This window comes from Hypanus sabinus, chromosome 28 (assembly GCF_030144855.1).
Source record: "Hypanus sabinus isolate sHypSab1 chromosome 28, sHypSab1.hap1, whole genome shotgun sequence".
Lineage (NCBI taxonomy): Eukaryota > Metazoa > Chordata > Chondrichthyes > Myliobatiformes > Dasyatidae > Hypanus > Hypanus sabinus.
In genome coordinates, this window is record NC_082733.1 from 11,133,533 (window position 1) to 11,151,018 (window position 17,486).

Below are 17,486 nucleotides of genomic sequence, written 5' to 3' on the forward strand. Positions count from 1 at the left end.
CACAAAAATCCCATTGAGTATAATCCACAGACATTTTATAAAGTGTCCTGTAAAATTACCTCCATTTCTTTACAGAAAGTTGCATTGATTCCAAAGAGAATCTGACACTGTTCATCAGCGCTGTAATGCATGCCTGGCAATTTTGGCGGCAGTCTTGTTGCATGATGACTTCTTGGGTCAGTCTCCAAGAGGCAAGAACTAGCCTTTGACCTGTTAAAGATAACACACATAAAAGTTTAAAAATACATTGAGCTTTGCAAAACAAGCTGAACAATGCTAACAGTTCTAAATAAAGGCACTATAAAGCCTTCAAGCCTCATTGATTTGAGCTTCCTTGAATGTGAGCTCTCCTGTCCATCAGTTATATAGAATACAGAACTGAACAGCCCACAACATCAGCACCAAATTAAACTAAATCTCTTCTGCCAGCTCATATTCTATACCCCTCCATTCCCTGCTTATTCATTAGACTATTAAAAAGCCTCTGAAACACCTCTAGCATACCTGCTTCCACCAATATCCCTGGAAGTCTGTTCCAGGTATCTCACACTTTCTGCATAATAAACTTAGCATGCTCACCTCTTTCAAGCTTTCCTCCTCTCACCATAATAAGACTTATAATCACTGGGATATGGTTTGAAATCTTGTTGCTTTGCAGCAACATTACAGTGCGAAGAGATAAAAATCTATAAATTACAAAAATAAATAGTGCAAGTAAGAAATAATGAAATAACATTCATTGTTGGTTCAGATAGCTGATAGATGAGGGAAAATGCTGTTACTGAGACATTGACTGTTGTTTATCAAGCTTCTGTACCACCTCTCTGATGGTTGTTTTGAGAAGATACATGTGAGGGTCCTTAATGATGGGTGTTGCCTTCTTCAAGATGTTCTTGCTGGTGGAGGGGGTTCTGTTCATGATGAAATTGTTTAAAACCCTTTGTAGCCTCTTCCAATCCCATGCATGGAGCCTTCATACCAGTCAGAATCCTCTCCATATACATCTGTTGAATTTTATAAGATTCATGGTGACATTTCCATTACCACAGGTGTGCCTTCTTCATGACTGCATCAATGTGTTTTGCCCAGGACAGACCCTCTGAGATGTTAATGACCAGGAACTTGAAGCTGCTCCCTCAACGAGGACTGGTGTGTTTTATCCTGACTTCCACTTCCTGAAGTTCACAATCAGTTCCCTGATCATGTACAAACATAGATGTTAAATGCCTTAAATGCAAAATTTCCTGTACAGTGGATTCCGATTAATTGGGACACATCAGGACCACTACATTTTGGCCCGATTAAGCAGCTGCCCCACTTAGCTGAAGTTTCAGGGAAATAGTAAAAGTATAAACTGAGTAACAATTTATGTATTTAAATGAAATACAGAATAAATCAGAACACTACCAATGCTGCTACAGTACTATAAAACTGTGTATTATTTCTTAACAGTTACTGATAGAGGAATTCATCCACAGAACCCAACTGTGTTCTTTTTGATTGATTGTAAATGAAAAAAATCAGCAGACACCTAGTGCAGATAATGGACTGCCTTCATATAAACCTCATTTCCAGAAAAGTTGGGATATTTTCCAAAATGCAATAAAAACAAAAATCTGTGATATGTTAATTCATGTGAACCTTTATTTAACTGACAAAAGAACAAAGAAAAGATTTTCAATAGTTTTACTGACCAACTTGATTGTATTTTGTAAATATACACAAATTTAGAATTTGATGGCTGCAACACACTCAACAAAAGTTGGGACAGAGGCATGTTTACCATTGTGTTACATCACCTTTCCTTTTAATAACACTTTTTAATCGTTTTGGAACTGAGGACAGTAATTGTAGTAGATTTGCAATTGGAAATTTTGTCCATTCTTGCTTGATACAAGACTTCAGCTGCTCAACAGTTTGTGGTCTCCGTTGTCTGATTCTCCTCTTCATGATGCAACGTACATTTTCAATAGGAGATAGATCTGGACTGGCATCAAAAGCCACGCTGTTGTAGCCCGTGCAGAATGTGGTCTGGCATTGTCCTGCTGAAATAAGCATGGACGTCCCGGGAAGAGACGTCACCTTGATGGCAACATATGTCTCTCTAAAATCCTAATATACGCCTCAGAGTCAATGGTACCTTCACATACATACAACTCACCCATGCCGTGTGCACTGATGCACTCCCATACTGTCACAGATGCTGGCTTTTGCACCTTTCGCTGATAACAATCAGGATGGTCATTTTCATCTTTGGCACGGAGAACTCAACGCCTGTTTTTTCTGAAAACTAGCTGAAATGTGGACTCATCTGATCTCAGCACACGGTTCCACAGTCTTTCGGTCCATCTGAGATGAGCTCGGGCCCAGAGAACTCACCGCCGTTTCTGCATAGAGTTGATGTATGGCTTCCTGCTTGCGTAATACAGTTTCAAGATGCATTTCTGGATACAGCGACAGACTGTGTTAAGTGACAATGGTTTTCTGAAGTACTCCCGAGCCCAGGTGGCTATAATTGTCACAGTAGCATGACAGTTTCTTAGGCAGTGCCGCCTGAGGGCTCAAAGATCACGTGCATTCAACAGTGGTTTCCCACCTTGCCCTTTACGCACTGAGGTGTCTCTGAATTCTCTTAATCTTTTCACAATATTATGTACTGTAGATACTGAAGAGACCTAAATTCTCTGCAATCTTGCATTGGGAAATGTTCCTTTTGAACTGACTAATAATTCTCTCACGAATTTTGGCACAAAGGGGTGAGCCATGACCCATCCTTGCTTGCAAAGACTGAGCCTTTAATGGATGCTACTTTTATACCCAGTTATGATACCTCACCTGCTAGCAATTAGTCTGCTTAATGTGGAGTCTTCCAAATTGGTGTTATTTGAATATTCTGTGCACTTTTCAATCTTATTTTAATTCTGTCCCAACTTTTGTTGAGTGTGTTGCAGCCATCAAATTCTAAACTTGTGGATGTTTACAAAATACAATTAAGTTGGTCAGTAAAACTATTGAAAATCTTTTCTTTGTACTTTTGTCAGTTAAATAAAGGTTCACGTGAATTAACATATCACAGATTTTTGTTTTTATTGCATTTTGGAAAATATCCCAACTTTTCTGGAAATGGGGTTTGTACAATCCTTTCAATAATTGCATCCTTCAAATCTTCATTTTTCATTGTAACATTCAAGATGATTGTCGATACCTTCAAGTTCTTTGTAGTTGCTATCTTGTTTAAGCAGTGAACTTGTTTCATTTTCACTCCCAACCATTTCTGGCAGCTCCGAGTCAGTATGCTTAAAACCGTAGTGAGCAGAACAGTTCTCAATGGTCGTATTTCTCACCAACTATTAGTGACAAAGGCACTGTTTTTTGAACACTAACACATGCAACTGACAACTGCTCACTCTCACAGTGTAGTGTCCAATGACCACACAAATGACCCTAGTTAGAAACTGTTCAGCAACAACTTCCTGTCCCAAATCATCAGCATAGTGTCCCAAATAAACTAAGGGAATCCCAGCTATTTCCTCGATTAGTTTTTACTGTTTAAAAGTTGTCCCAATTAAGTAGCTTCCTGATTAACTGATTGGCTAATTAACTGGAATCTACTGTATTTGAAACATTAGTTACTTACAGTTTTAATTTAAACATTAATATGAACAGCATTTTGTGAGGGACAGTACTCAACTGCTGCCACTGCTGTGTGAGAATTGCTTTCTGCCAATGGAAGGTGTGCTGACTGTTCAAACCCTCAACAAAGTCTTCCTGTCATCAACATCATGGCTAATTGGACCGGGCCCCAGCTCCAATTTCTTACTGGTCTCCATTGATGCCTGTCACTTTGTGGCCTCTGTAGAATAATATTTGCTTGAAAACTGCTCGCCACCTGCCCTTATTTCTTTTTCTTGTGCATTGATAGGTAGTCGAGGCAGACAATATTTGGATCAAAACCAGTCCAGATGAAGGTTCGTGACCCACAGCATTCACTGGCCATTTCTCACAGATGTTGCCTGCCCCACTGAGTTCCACCAATGTTTTATTTTTTGTCTCTAACTCTTTAGGTTTCTATCTCCATCTTAGGAGATCGATTAGCAGCTAAATCCAACAGAACCCACAGACTTCCCTACCACTATGTTGACTGGATTCCCCTCCTTCCGCTTTCAGTAAAGAGACCATTTCATTCTGCCATCTTCTCTGCCTCTGTCCCACCTGTTTTGATTTCACCACATCCACTCCAGGGCCCCTGTATTATCTTCACAGCACTTACTCTGCCAATTCTCCTCAGGATTCTTATATTTCAATGAGATCTCTTGACAGACAGACAGACAGACAAGACAGACATACTTTATTGATCCCGAGGGAAATTGGGTTTCGTTACAGCCGCACCAACCAAGAATAGTGAAGAAATATAACAATATAAAACTGTAAATAATTAAATAATAATAAGTTAATCATGCCAAGTGGAAATAAGTCCAGGACCAGCCTATTGGCTCAGGGTGTCTGACACTCCAAGGGAGGAGGTGTAAAGTTTGATGGCCACAGGTAGGAATGACTTCCTATGACACTCAGTGTTACATCTCAGTGGAATGAGTCTCTGGCTGAATGTACTCCTGTGCCTAACCAGCACATTATGGAGTGGATGGGAGTCATTGTCCAAGATGGCATGCAACTTGGACAGCATTCTCTTTTCAGACACCACCGTCAGAGAGTCCGGTTCCACCCCCACAACATCACTGGCCTTATGAATGAGTTTGTTGATTCTGTTGGTGTCTGCTACCCTCAGCCTGCTGCTCCAGCACACAACCAGCAAACATAATAGCACTGGCCACCACAGCCTCATAGAACATCCTCAGCGTCGTCCGGCAAATGTTAAAGGACCTCAGTCTCCTCAGGAAATAGAGACGGCACTGACCATTCTTGTAGACAGCCTTAGTGTTCTTTGACAAGTCCAGTTTATTGTCCATTCGTATCCTCAGGTAGTTATAATCCGCCACCATGTCCACACTGACCCCTTGGATGGAAACAAGGGTCACCAGTGCCACCAGCTCCTTAGTCTTTTTCACATTAAGCTGCAGATGATTCTGCTCGCACCATGTGACAAAGTTTCCCACTGCAGCCCTGTACTCAGCCTCATCTCCCTTGCTGATTACTCTACTGATTTCCAGGAACTAAAGGCACTATCTGCTTAATCTTTCCTCATAAGACACCTCTATATCACAGGAATCAACTTTCTCTACATAATCTCCACACCAAATCTTCCACTTTTCAGGAAATCAAAACCTTACTATGGGGGTTGACAGGGGAAACACCAGTGCCCTGTGCTGTTCCAGGAAAATATCCTTACATTTGTACTCCACCCATTTGCAAAAAAAATTCTAACATTTCATTTGCTCTCATAATTACTTGCTAAACCAGGACGTTAACTTTCTATGAGGACACCAAGATGTCTCAGACCCCCAAATTCCAGTGAACCCTTAAGAACAAGAAACAGCAGTCATCAATTCACCCCCCAACTTTATTCCCTCACTTAATTCAATCATGGTAAATTCCATCTCTCTAAATTGGTTCCTTACCGCTTAACACCCTTGTCTTACAATCATACTTTTGGAATTTGACTATTCCAGATTTGCATTACACTTGTATGAAGGAATGTTTTCTGGCATCAACCCTCCATGGCCTTACTTGAATTTTAATATTGTTCCCCCTTCATCTGGACTCTCACACCAGAGGAAGTCATTTCTCTCTGTCATCTCAAACACATCCATTATATCACCACTTAATTACACCACATCCATCACAAGGGTTTCAGCCTTGGGTTATACAGTTATATGAATAAGTGTTACGCTGTATAGAATATTTCTATATTTCTATTTTGCTTATGACATAGGAGAAGGCCACTTTAGACCATTAAGTCTGTAGCTACATGCAGGTCAATCCCATTTTCCCTGTAACCCATTCTCCCCTCATTCCCATTGATTATCCACACACACCCCCAAATAATCTACCACTGCCTTACACACTAACGCAATACACTGCATCCTACCAACCTGCACACCTTTGGGATGTGGGAGGAAACCAGAGGAAACTCGTGCAGTCACAGGAAGAAGCATGCAAGATTTCGGCATAGACTAGGGCCTGTTCTTGAGCTGCACTTTTCTGTGACTCTATCTTCACAGACAGCTCCAGAGGCCAGGATTAAACCTGGGTCAATGGAGCGGTGAGGCAGCAGCTCTACGAGCTGCATCACTGCAACACTCATGCAGCAAAGACCTGTGTCGCTGTAAGTGAGAGACAGATCAAGCCAGTTCAAAACTTGTGACAAATCCCAGGTGCTCTGCAGCAGGGAGCATTTAACAGCTCAGGTCATCATGTTGCTTCCACCGGATGATTACCTGCCACATTATCTGTATCCTGCTACTGCACTGACTAAGAAGGCAATGAAATGTAACCAAAAATCGAAGGCTAAGCCCCAAGAGGGTGTTCCAGTGCACGGAACTGTGAGTTTATTAAAGTAATGCTCCTCTACAGCAGTTACAGAGGTGAGGTTAAAAAAATGGCAAGATTTAAATTTTTCACTGTCGGACGATGTACGGGATTCAGTTCTCAAGTTAGTTAACTCAACCTCTTTATGTGCCCGCCACTGCCTGTTACAGTTCAAGGTCGTACACAGGATCCACATGTCTAAAACTAAATTATCTTGCATTTACCCAGATGTTAATCCCTGCTACGACAAACACAAAAGGGGCGAGGCTTCCCTTATTCACATGTATTGGACATGCCCTAGCTTGGAAAAGTACCGGAAAGATGTTTTCCAAACTCTATCCCAAATACTTAATTACAATCTGGAACCTAACCCTTTTAATTGCTCTTTTCGGCACCTCCGGAGAGGGGATGCGCACCTATGTCGGACCAAACTTCGCATACTGTCTTTTGCCTCTCTTTTGGCCAGGCGAGCCGTCTTGCGAAGGTGGAGGGTACTGCCCCACCCACCCATGCTCAGTGGCTTAGGGACATCATGTCCAGTCTATACCTTGAGAAGATCCGTTATTCAACTCTCAATTCGGACATAAAGTTTCAAAAAGGTGTGGGGCTCTTTCTTGAATATTTTCAGAATTCCCAGCCAAACTAAAGGTTCATCCCTTCTTCCTTTCCTCTGCACATAACTCCCTGACTTTCAGCATTCTCCAGTAAAATTCTACAAACTCTGACGTGTAAACATACAACAGTTTGTGTTAGGAAATTACACCTTCTCTATACCAATGCAGCTCTGTGGGGGGGAAAGGTTCTGCTTAACCCTTTTTGCTAATGCAGTGATGGCTTGGAGATGAGAACTGGGAGTAGTAGGTCGGGGCAGAGAGGCAACCAAAACATGATTGTACTATGGATGCATCTCCTTCATAGATGTGAATTGTACATTTGTTATGTACTGCACAAACCTCCTTTGTACTATGCTTTCTTTATTTAATTTAAAAAACAATAAAAATATTGCTGAGAAAAAAGGGAGGTTTTTTTGTCAATTAACTTTAGTTCTTCCTTCCTTTTCATTTCTTCATTCCTTGTTCATCACCTCTTATTTTTTTCCAAGAAACAGCCTCTTTCAGCATTTCCTGCACATTGGCTTAGATCCTAGCTGGACAATTGCCCAGATAAAAGGCAATCTACCTGATTACAGGCCTATTATCAATCATCAAAGTGACAGAAGTGATCACTAACAGTGGCATCAAACAGCACTTGCTCACCACCAACCTGCTCCCCAGCATTTAGCTTCAGCAGAACCACACCCCTCCTGAGCTCTTCACAGACTTAATGGGCCCAGGAGCTAAATTCTACTGATGAGGTGAGAGTGCTGCCTGTGTTATCGAGGTAATTATCCAATTATGACATTAAAGAGTCCTGGTAAAACTGAAAAAGGGAATAACTCCAGTGATGAGAGTCTACCTTATTTGAAGAAAAATAGATGTGGTTGCTTCAGGTCAATCATCTCAGTACTCGGATATCACTGCAAGAGTTCCATCCAACTTCAACTGCTTCATCAAAGATCTTCCTTCTATCACACAGTCTGAAGTGAGGACATTCAATGATGATTGCACAGTGTTCAATCCAATTTGCAACTCTACAAATAAATGTAGCCACATACACAAAATGCTGGAGAATCTCAGCAGGTCAGCCAAGGTCTATGGAGGGGAATAAGCAGTCAAGACTTTTCAGGCTAAGAACCTTCATTAGGATTGGAAAAGAAGGGGGAAGAAGATAGAAGGAGTGGGTCTTATTCTGATGTCTTTCCCCCACCCCACCCCACCCCACCCGCCACTTCCTTTCCAGTTCTAATGAAGGGTCTTAGCCCAAAACGTCAACTATTTATTCCCCTCCATAGATGCTGCCTGACCTCCAGCATTTTGTGTGTGTTATTCTGGATTACCAGCATCTGCAGAATCTCTTGTGTTTATAAGTATGTGTAGTCCATGTCTACATACAGTAAGAACTAACATCACTCAAGCTTGGGGTGAATGAAGAGCCAGACAATGATAATAATCAATAAAAGAGAGGCCATGAAATAAAGTTACCATCAATGAATCCCCCAGTGCTAGCATCCAGGGGTTGTCTTACTTGAGGCCTCTGTCAGTCAGGGTCGACCATGGATGTTGCGTCCTAGCTGTCTAAGTATGCAAGCCAGGCCAGTATGATTATAGAGAGCAAGCTCTCCTGCTCCATGCATCCGAATAAAGCGACGCAGGGGTTGCCGGTCTGTGTTGAATTCAACGTAGGACAGCCTTAGGGACTCCAGCTCCAGATTTTTCCCTCGGGGTTTACTCCCAAAGCCTTCCCCATGAGTGGGTATTCCCGCAAGACAATGGAGGTTTGAAATCAGAGTTTTCCTTTTCCTAGATGAGTAACCAACCACGGCTGATGACACCCATCTGCCCGAAGCAACTGGTTTTAAGGTGCCACGAGCCTGACTTTGCCCCTTCCCCTGTCAGTAGAAATGGTTCTGCTAAGCTCAGTAGTGAAGTCACATGTGAAGGCCAGGAGCTGGGCTTGGCCGTCAGAGACTGTTTGAGTTGCGCACCATAGTGAGTATTTACTAGGTAGTGGGAGCTTGTCCCTATTACCACCCCCAACCCCGGTTACGTCGGGGAGTCACCACTGACAGGAAATTCAACTGAATCAGCTGCATAAATACTATGGTGACAAGTGCAGGTCAAAGCAGGGTATCCTGTGTTAAATGGTTCAGCTCCTGACACCCTACTTCTACAAGTACAGTTCAGAAGCAGTTGGCTGGCTGAGTGCCACTGTAATTAGAACTGTCTCACCACAGAGAGATTATGGAGCTCCTGAGGCTGAGCTGATCGCCAGCTACATGCAGAGCAGTTGTACTGAGTGATGCCTTCCAGGAGATAATTCTCTAATAAAAATGTTACCATTTAAAAGAAGTGCATGTCCTACCTTAGGAAATTCTCCAAGCCGTCATGGCTACAGGCAGACCAGGAGAGATCACTTGGGTTCTTCCCTTTGACCCACTCGCCGGACATAATGTGGAAATTTTCAGCACAAGAAGAATGATCATCATCGTGGCTCATCCCCAGGCTGTGAAAACAAACAAGAGATGAGTGGGGCAGAGGGGAGGGCAATGGAAGAGCGATGAGAGCGGAGGTAAGAACAGAAAAAATATCAGACGTGGAGAAAGGTGAAGGGTGTAGAGGGAGAGAGGAAGAAGGGGTAGAGAAGAAGGATAGAGAGAAGTATACAGAGCAGAAAGGGAGATGAGGAGGGCAAGAGTAGGGAGAATGTGTGAATTGAGGAGAAGCAGGGAGACAGTCAGCAAGACAGATGGAAGAGAGTGTGCATGCACACAAGAGTAAGTGAGAAGAGAGCAGAAAGAGTTAGGGAGGAAGAAAGTGAGAGAATGAATGAATGAGACAGTGGGAAATGAGTGAGATAAAGTATGTGAGCATAATTCACAGCAAATTCTCCAGGTGTTTTCTGTGACAGAGGTGTCCCACATATAATCACCTCCCATTAGATTTCTTGCAATCCACCATTACAAATCAACACTGTAATTAGTGCCTGCTTTGCTGGACTACAGCTGTTAATGCTGGCCAGTAAATCTACAAAACATCTGGTCCAAATTACAATTTGCAGCAGGAACGGAACCTTATCCATGATTGTCACCCTGGTGTGGAGCTCCAGCTGTGATCAAACACCCTGCTCCTTTACTTAAATCAATAGCTCCTAACTCCCATTTCCATGTTTCCGTGGGTTGGATGTTTCACCTCCACTCCACACCCAACCCAGCGTTCCTGCTGAGATTGGTGAGGTTCCTCATACACAGTGTATTGAGAGCTCCTCCACACCCTGAATCAACTCTAGTGTCCCGTGAATAGATTTGGGAGAAAGATACACATGGATTCATCCATACTACACTGTGTAAATGGTTCTACAGGAGCACCTTATCTTAGAAAGGATTTGCTGAAACTCAAGAGGGTTCAAATGAGGTTCACGAAAATTATTCCAGGATTGAATGGCTCGTCATATGAAGAGTCTTGGGCCTGTATTCACAGGAATTTAAATGAATTAGGGGTGACCTAATTTAAATCTATCAAATGTTGAAAGGCCTTAATACAGTGGATGTGGAAAGGATGTTCCCTATGATGGGAGTATCTAAGACCAGAGGGCACAGCCTCAAAATACAGTGGCATTCTTTTAGAATGGAGATGAGGAGCAATTTCTTTAGCCAGAGAGTGGTGAACCTGTGGAATTTGTTGCCACAGGCCAAAACTTTATGTATATTTAGGGCAGAGCTTGATAGATTCTTGATTAGTTGGGCAATGAAAGGATACAGGCAGGAGATTGGGACTGAGAGAAAATATAGATCAGCCATGACTGAATGGTGGTGCAGACTCAATGGGCCAAGTGGCCTACTTCTGCTCATGTGTCTTATGGTCTAAGCAGTGGGGAGAGGGTGAGACATGGTCATGTTTCCAAAATGACAATCTCTATTATCAAACACCTTAACTTGCACTCAGTAAACAACTCGGCCATAACAAACCACTATTGAGAGAATCATCTGGAACCAGGGCAGAGCACAATGTTTCCAGAATCCTCCATTCCCATCATCCCCCAACTGGCTGAGAGCTGTGGCTGATGTCTCCCTGCTCCCTTATACCAATGGAGACTAACCAGAGGACCTTATCTCTTGTAGCTCACCACTTCCCTGCCCAAGATTTCCACGCTGTATTCTGAAAAGGCTTCAAGCTGAACCTACACACACTGAGAGCTGATACGCATCCTAATGATACCCCTTAAATGTTCCAATACTGTCAATCCCCACAGGAAATCTCTTGGCAATAAGAAAGCACATACTATCTTCTGGATATGACTCAAAGCATAGCCTATACTCCACAAAATATTTGCACTGAATTTTCTCTCTGTACTCAGTGCCGGGTTATCACGCCAACCTGTGGGGCAGCTGACCATCTTGGCTTGTTCAGTATGGCGATGGGATTGGCACATGACCAAAGGTGATGGAGTTCGCGTTGGACCATCGGCATCTAGGAGAAATGGACTCCAGCGTTTCACATCCTGTTTTCCGGTAATACTTTTCCATGGCTGTGCAAGGAAGTGGAGTGACACTGAATGCTCCAATGCAAAGAATAAGTCAGCCATGAATTGACTCTGATTATGAATCACACTTTGCAGACTGTGGCTCTCCTTGTGTTCCCACCAGCTCTTCATTAGCCTGGATAAAACATCTGGTGCCAGACTGGTGGCTGCCAAAGCTCAGCCTTACTGACAAAAATCAAACAAAAATACAGGATGACTGGAGTTTCTTAAGCTCACAGTAGTGCAACCAGGTTTTCATCCTAACACCATGGGCTGGATTCAAGGCTTTGTTCAGGACCTACAATTGCCTGAACACAGATCATCTGCAACAGGGCTGACATTTCCCATAGCAGGAGAATAGGGTTGAGAGGGATAATAAATCAGCCAAGATGGAATGACACAGCAGATTCAATAGGCCAAAGTACTTATTTCTGCTCCTATCTCTTAAGGATCCTGCATTCATATGCTTGATGTTTAGAGAAAGGCTGATCATGTGAAGGATGAGCGCATCATTCAGACTGACACTGTCAAGCAGAAATAGTGGCTGAGAAAATCCTTCAGATGAGATGATCTGAACTTCCAATTTCATGTTCAAGTTAATCCCATTCCAAAAATATTCAAAGAATAGGGAAACTTCCCAGTGGCCCAGTAGAAGATTGATCCTATTTTCATGGGCTGACCTGCCACTACCCATGGTAGTACATAGGTCTGACATGTTACTTACCAGTGCTTACCACTGCACGGATGAGACAAATGCAGCTAAGTCCTTAAATTCCTCTCCTAACTCACTCACAGAGGCAATAAAGCAGACTTTGCCAAGAAATCTGGCAGATGTTACAGTGGGACCAGCAGACCTTACTGAGAACCTGGCAAATTTGGCTTAGGGACACAACGGATTTTACTGAAACAACCAACGGACAGAGATGCAGAGTATCCCACTAGAATAAAGTGCAATATTTCTAAGTATGCTGATGATACAAGACTGTGTTGAGTTGTGGAATGGGAGGAGCAATCAAAGAGGCTTCAAAGTGATTTAGACAACTTGAGTGAGTAGGTCAATATGTGGTAGTTGCAGTATAGGTGGTCAGGGTGAAGTTATCTATTTAACTAAGATAAACACAAAGACACGGTACAAGTTAACTGTTGACAGAGTAGGAGATGTTGATGCCTTGCAAACTGAAAGCAAACATGCAGGTGTAGCATAGAAACAGTGCACTTCAGAAAGCGGAGTTCAGTGGTAGAGGTTTAAAGTACAGTAGGACATTGGTAGGACTACACCTGGAGCACCTTGTGCAGATTAGACTCTGATATCAAATGAAGGATAAACTTACCAGAGAGGAAGAGCAATGAAGATTCACTAGGCTAATCACTGCGATTTTGTGTTGTTAAGGCCTGAATTCTCCAAAGTTTGAAAGAAAAAACTGGGACAAGTCTCTAACACAGAGAGGGGCCAGGTCACTGAATGGTTTTAAGGAGAGATACAGTAGATTGCTAGACCCATAAGACATCAAGGAGTATCAGGAAGGAAAGGAAAAATGATATTCTGATAGATGAGTAGCCATGAATGTAATTAATACCAGCACTAGCCTGAAAGGGCCAAATGCCTTCTTCCTGCTCTCACACATCTATTTCTAAAGCAAGAGGGTGCTACTGGTTCCAGAAGCTTGTAGGCAGAGGAGGTTCAATGACAAGGATGCCCCCTCCATAGATCTGCTTTGCCCCCTGTAACTGACTGGGCACTACCTTACCCTGCAGAGAGGGACACATATCAGTAAGTGCGTCGATGTGTGGCTACCATGCTCGAACAGCTGGCTGTACTACTGAGATATGGTGGTAAGGTTTGCAGCCACACAGAGTGTAAGGATGCATCATCAAGCATGTCAATTATTTGGACAGTCCTGACTGTAGGAGGATGTCGGTGGTAGGTGAATGGTGTGTGGTGCACAAGGTACCATTTGAGACTGGAAGTGCAGATGGTGGGACAAGTTCCATCCACACATGTGGAGTCATTGGTTTTTTGGTAGAATCATATCCAGGTAATCATGGTTTGATTCTGTCCTGTGACCTCTGCAGCCACTGTCTTGCCACTGACTTCTGGACAAATGCCTACATAGTTGCCTGGACCCTGAGACATGAACATCTCTGCAGCTCTTCCACTTGGCCAACTGTGTGGTGAGCACTGGCTGAAATCTGCCCAACATTGCCATCAATGGGCACAAAGTAACCATAGCCAGATCCTGCACTTGTTTCTATGAGCTATTGTACTTGGGACATTTTGAATGCATGATTATGGCCCTCCCACCATCTGGTATTCATTTGTAAAATATTTTGTGTTAAGGTTAGATCAGGTTTTTCCAGTTCATGCTGTTTGTTGTTAGTTAACTAGCTTAAAATCATTTCATATTTTGTGATAGGTGCCAAGCCAGATGATATAGAAGGTACAAACTACTCCACAGCTGTAAGAGACAAATTACAATTCAACACAACCTTTTGTAAACCAGACAGAATTTAATTCGTGGCTGAAAAAAAAACTGTACTTGGGTAACAAATTCCAGTCGCCCCATTATAGCAAGGATGTGGAGGCTTTAGAAGAAGAGGCTTATGAGGAAGCAGCCTAGATTACAGAGCATGTGTGATAAGAAGGGGTTGGACACATCCTGGTTGTTTTCTCTAAATGTCTAATAGAAGAGGGTATTGAAGGTACCTGGAACGTTCTGTCAGGAGTGGTGGTGGAGGCAAATATGATAAAGGGAGGCAACTACAGAATCATTCGAGATGGAAGGTGGACCATGCCAACCAAGATTCCCATCTAAGCAATCCCATCTGCCTGGTTTTGGATTACAGAATAGTTCTTTAACGTCTCCTATCAAAACACAAGAGATTCTGCAGATGCTGGACCTCTAGTAGGGGGACCACTTTGTCAAGAACCTCTGCAGCAGAAGTGGAACTTCCCAGTGGCCAAGCAATTTCTGTCCTCATTCCTGTTCCAACATGTCAGTCCATGGCCTCCTCTCCTGCCATGTTGAGGCCACTCTCAGCATGGAAGAGCAACACCTCATATACTGTCTAAGTAGCCTCCAACCTGCGGGCATGAATATCAATTTCCATTTCCAGCAATTTCTACCTCCCCCTTCTTCTTCTACACCCCAGTCTGGCCTCTTATCTCTTCTGCTCACCTACTTATCACCTTTCCCTGGTGCCCCTGCTTCTTCACTTTCTCCCATGGCGCACTCTCCTCTCGTATCTTCTCTAGGCCTTTATCTTTCCAACCCACCTGGCTTCACCTATCTCCTTCTAGCTAATCCTCCTTCCCTTCCTCCACCTTTTGATTCTGGCATCTTCCCCCATTCTTTTTGTCCTGAAGAAGAGTCTCAGCCCAAAATGTCTAACGTATGTCTCCTACCTATGTACAGTACCCTTCAAAGCACGTCTGAGATAAATCCATCAATGTGAGAGAATGGATGGATATGGACAATCAAGTCAAGTCAAGTCATTTTTATTATCATTTCGACCATAACTGCTGGTACAGTACACAGTAAAAATGAGACAACATTTTTCAGGACCATGGTGCTACATGAAACAGTACAAAGACTAAACTGAACTACGTAAAAACAACACAGAAAAAGACTACACTAGACTACAGACCTATCCAGGACTGCAAAAAGTGCACAAAACAGTGCAGGCATTACAACAAATAATAAACAAGACAATAGGCACAGTAGAGGGCAGTAAGTTAGTGTCAGTCCAGGCTCTGGGTATTGAGGAGCCTGATGGCTTGGGGGAAGAAACTGTTACAAAATCTGGTCATGAGAGCCCGAATGCTTCGGTGCCTTTTCCCAGATGGCAGGAGGGAGAAGAGTTTGTATGAGGGGTGCATGGGGTCCTTCATAATGCTGTTTGCTTTGCGGACTGAGTGTGTAGTGTAAATATCTGTAACGGAGGGAAGAGAGACCCTGATGATCTTCTCAGCTGACCTCACTATCCACTGCAGGGTCTTGCGATCCAAGATGGTGCAATTTCCGAACCAGGCAGTGATGCAGCTGCTCAATGCTTAGGCAGAGGGGATTAGTTTACTTGGGTGTCCAATTACTAGTTTAATTAATTCTGCACAACATTGTCAGCCAAAGGGTCTGTATGTGCGAAGTTTCCCTGTCAGGTTGTTATTTTTTTAAATTTTGATTAAAAAAAAAGATATGAAATATTTGGAAACACAATTATTGAAAAGGCCAGGGCATAGTGACAGAAATTTCTGAATGGTCAGAACTGTAGAGACTTTTTCCCAGCTAGAAAATTTATCAGTGAGATCATGAGCCATTTTATTCTTTCCCAGGTTTCTTTACAATCACAATAGGAAATCCAAAGATTTTTTTTAAACCTAGAAAAACCTTTCCTACAGGAATGGTAGCGGCACCAGGTGAGCAAAAAGGAAATCTTGAGCAGCATAAAGCTATGGCTGAATGAATACTAAATGAATCCATTCATTCAGAGGGAAGTCACATGCATAAGTACGGAGAGATACAAATAAAATAAAAACTTGGCTCCACTGCTTTCTGCCAAATCTCCAACCTAGAGTAACACACCATCTTAACCTTTTGAGTTGCAACCTTTGTTTTTAATGACACTTTATCAAATGCATTTTGGAAATTCCAAAATGTTTCATCCACTACCTCACACTTACAACTACTGTCGGTGGCCTCTTCAAGGAACTCTAATCAATTTGTCATGATTCTCATCCACAAAGAAGGCAGAGAATACTGACACCATAAAAGAGCACAAAGTGGAGAAGTCACGACCCTCATTAAGGGTGTCAGAAGGTGGAAACTGCACAATCCTCTGGTTTTCCTCCCTGGATTGAGAGCAACAGCAGAGGAGTATCCCAAAAAGGGAAGGCGGCAAACCTAGCAAATACAATCAGTCAACGCAACTTCAGTCGAAAGGAAACCTTCAGATAGTCTCCAAAATGATTAATTGTCCTTTGAAAATATAGTGAGTAAAACTGGAATTCACTACAGATTTCTTAAATCTTGTTTGCTAATATGTAAACATTTAAATTTGTAAATCAGTTTAATATTGTCAGAGAGGTACAGTGACAGATCTTTTGTTTGTATGCAGATCATTTAATCACATCAGTACATCGAGGTAGACATGGGGAAAGCAGTAACAGAATGCAGAACATAGTGTTACAACAGACAGACAGCAAGGTACAAGTTTGTGACAAGGTCGATTATGGGGTCAAGAGCCCATCTTATTGTACAAAAGGTCCACTCAATTGTCTTATAAAATGGGATAGAAACTTTTGATGAAATGATGAAGATAATAGATAAATGGAGTGTGGCTGATGTTCTGTATTTAGACTTCGATTAAATACCAGCAACCAGACTTAACAGCTACATCGAAACTCTTGGCAATAACAACTAAGAACACAAGAAACATGAGAAATAAGCCATACAGAACTCGTGCCCACATTCAATAAGACCTTCGTCCAAATAACCATTTATCTCAGTCTGAATATGCCCAATGCTGTACCTCCACAATGAGACTTCCAAGAATTCACAACCCCTTTGACATAAGGAATGAGGAATTTTTTCCTCATTTCTGTTTGTTATGGACAGATCATGATCCTGAGACTATGTTCTCTAGCATTGCCAGAATGTCCTCTCTGCATCCTCCGAGTAAATTCTTCCTAGAATCTTAGATGTTTCAAGAAGCTCACCACTTATTCTTCCAGACACCAATCACTAAATGCCCAACCTGCTTAAATTTCTTCTTAAGAAAACTATTTCACCTCAGGAATCAGCCTCCATTGCATTTATAAGTCTCCTTAAAAAAGACTCTGTAAAGTTGAGCAAATCATTCCTACCTTCATGTACCATTTTCCTTGC

General features: G+C 42.5%; 1 protein-coding gene across 2 annotated transcripts in view; it reads right to left on the reverse strand.

The window, feature by feature from the left end:
- Positions 1-17,486, reverse strand: part of adamts17 (ADAM metallopeptidase with thrombospondin type 1 motif, 17) — a 460,607-nt gene that overhangs the window by 216,234 nt on the left and 226,887 nt on the right. For both annotated transcript variants that reach the window (XM_059952603.1, XM_059952604.1), the window contains exons 9-10: positions 9,448-9,588; positions 60-210 (exon numbers count right to left, since the gene is read on the reverse strand). In XM_059952603.1, the coding sequence (XP_059808586.1) occupies positions 60-210; positions 9,448-9,588 (292 nt within the window). The remainder of the gene's footprint in view (positions 1-59; positions 211-9,447; positions 9,589-17,486) is intronic.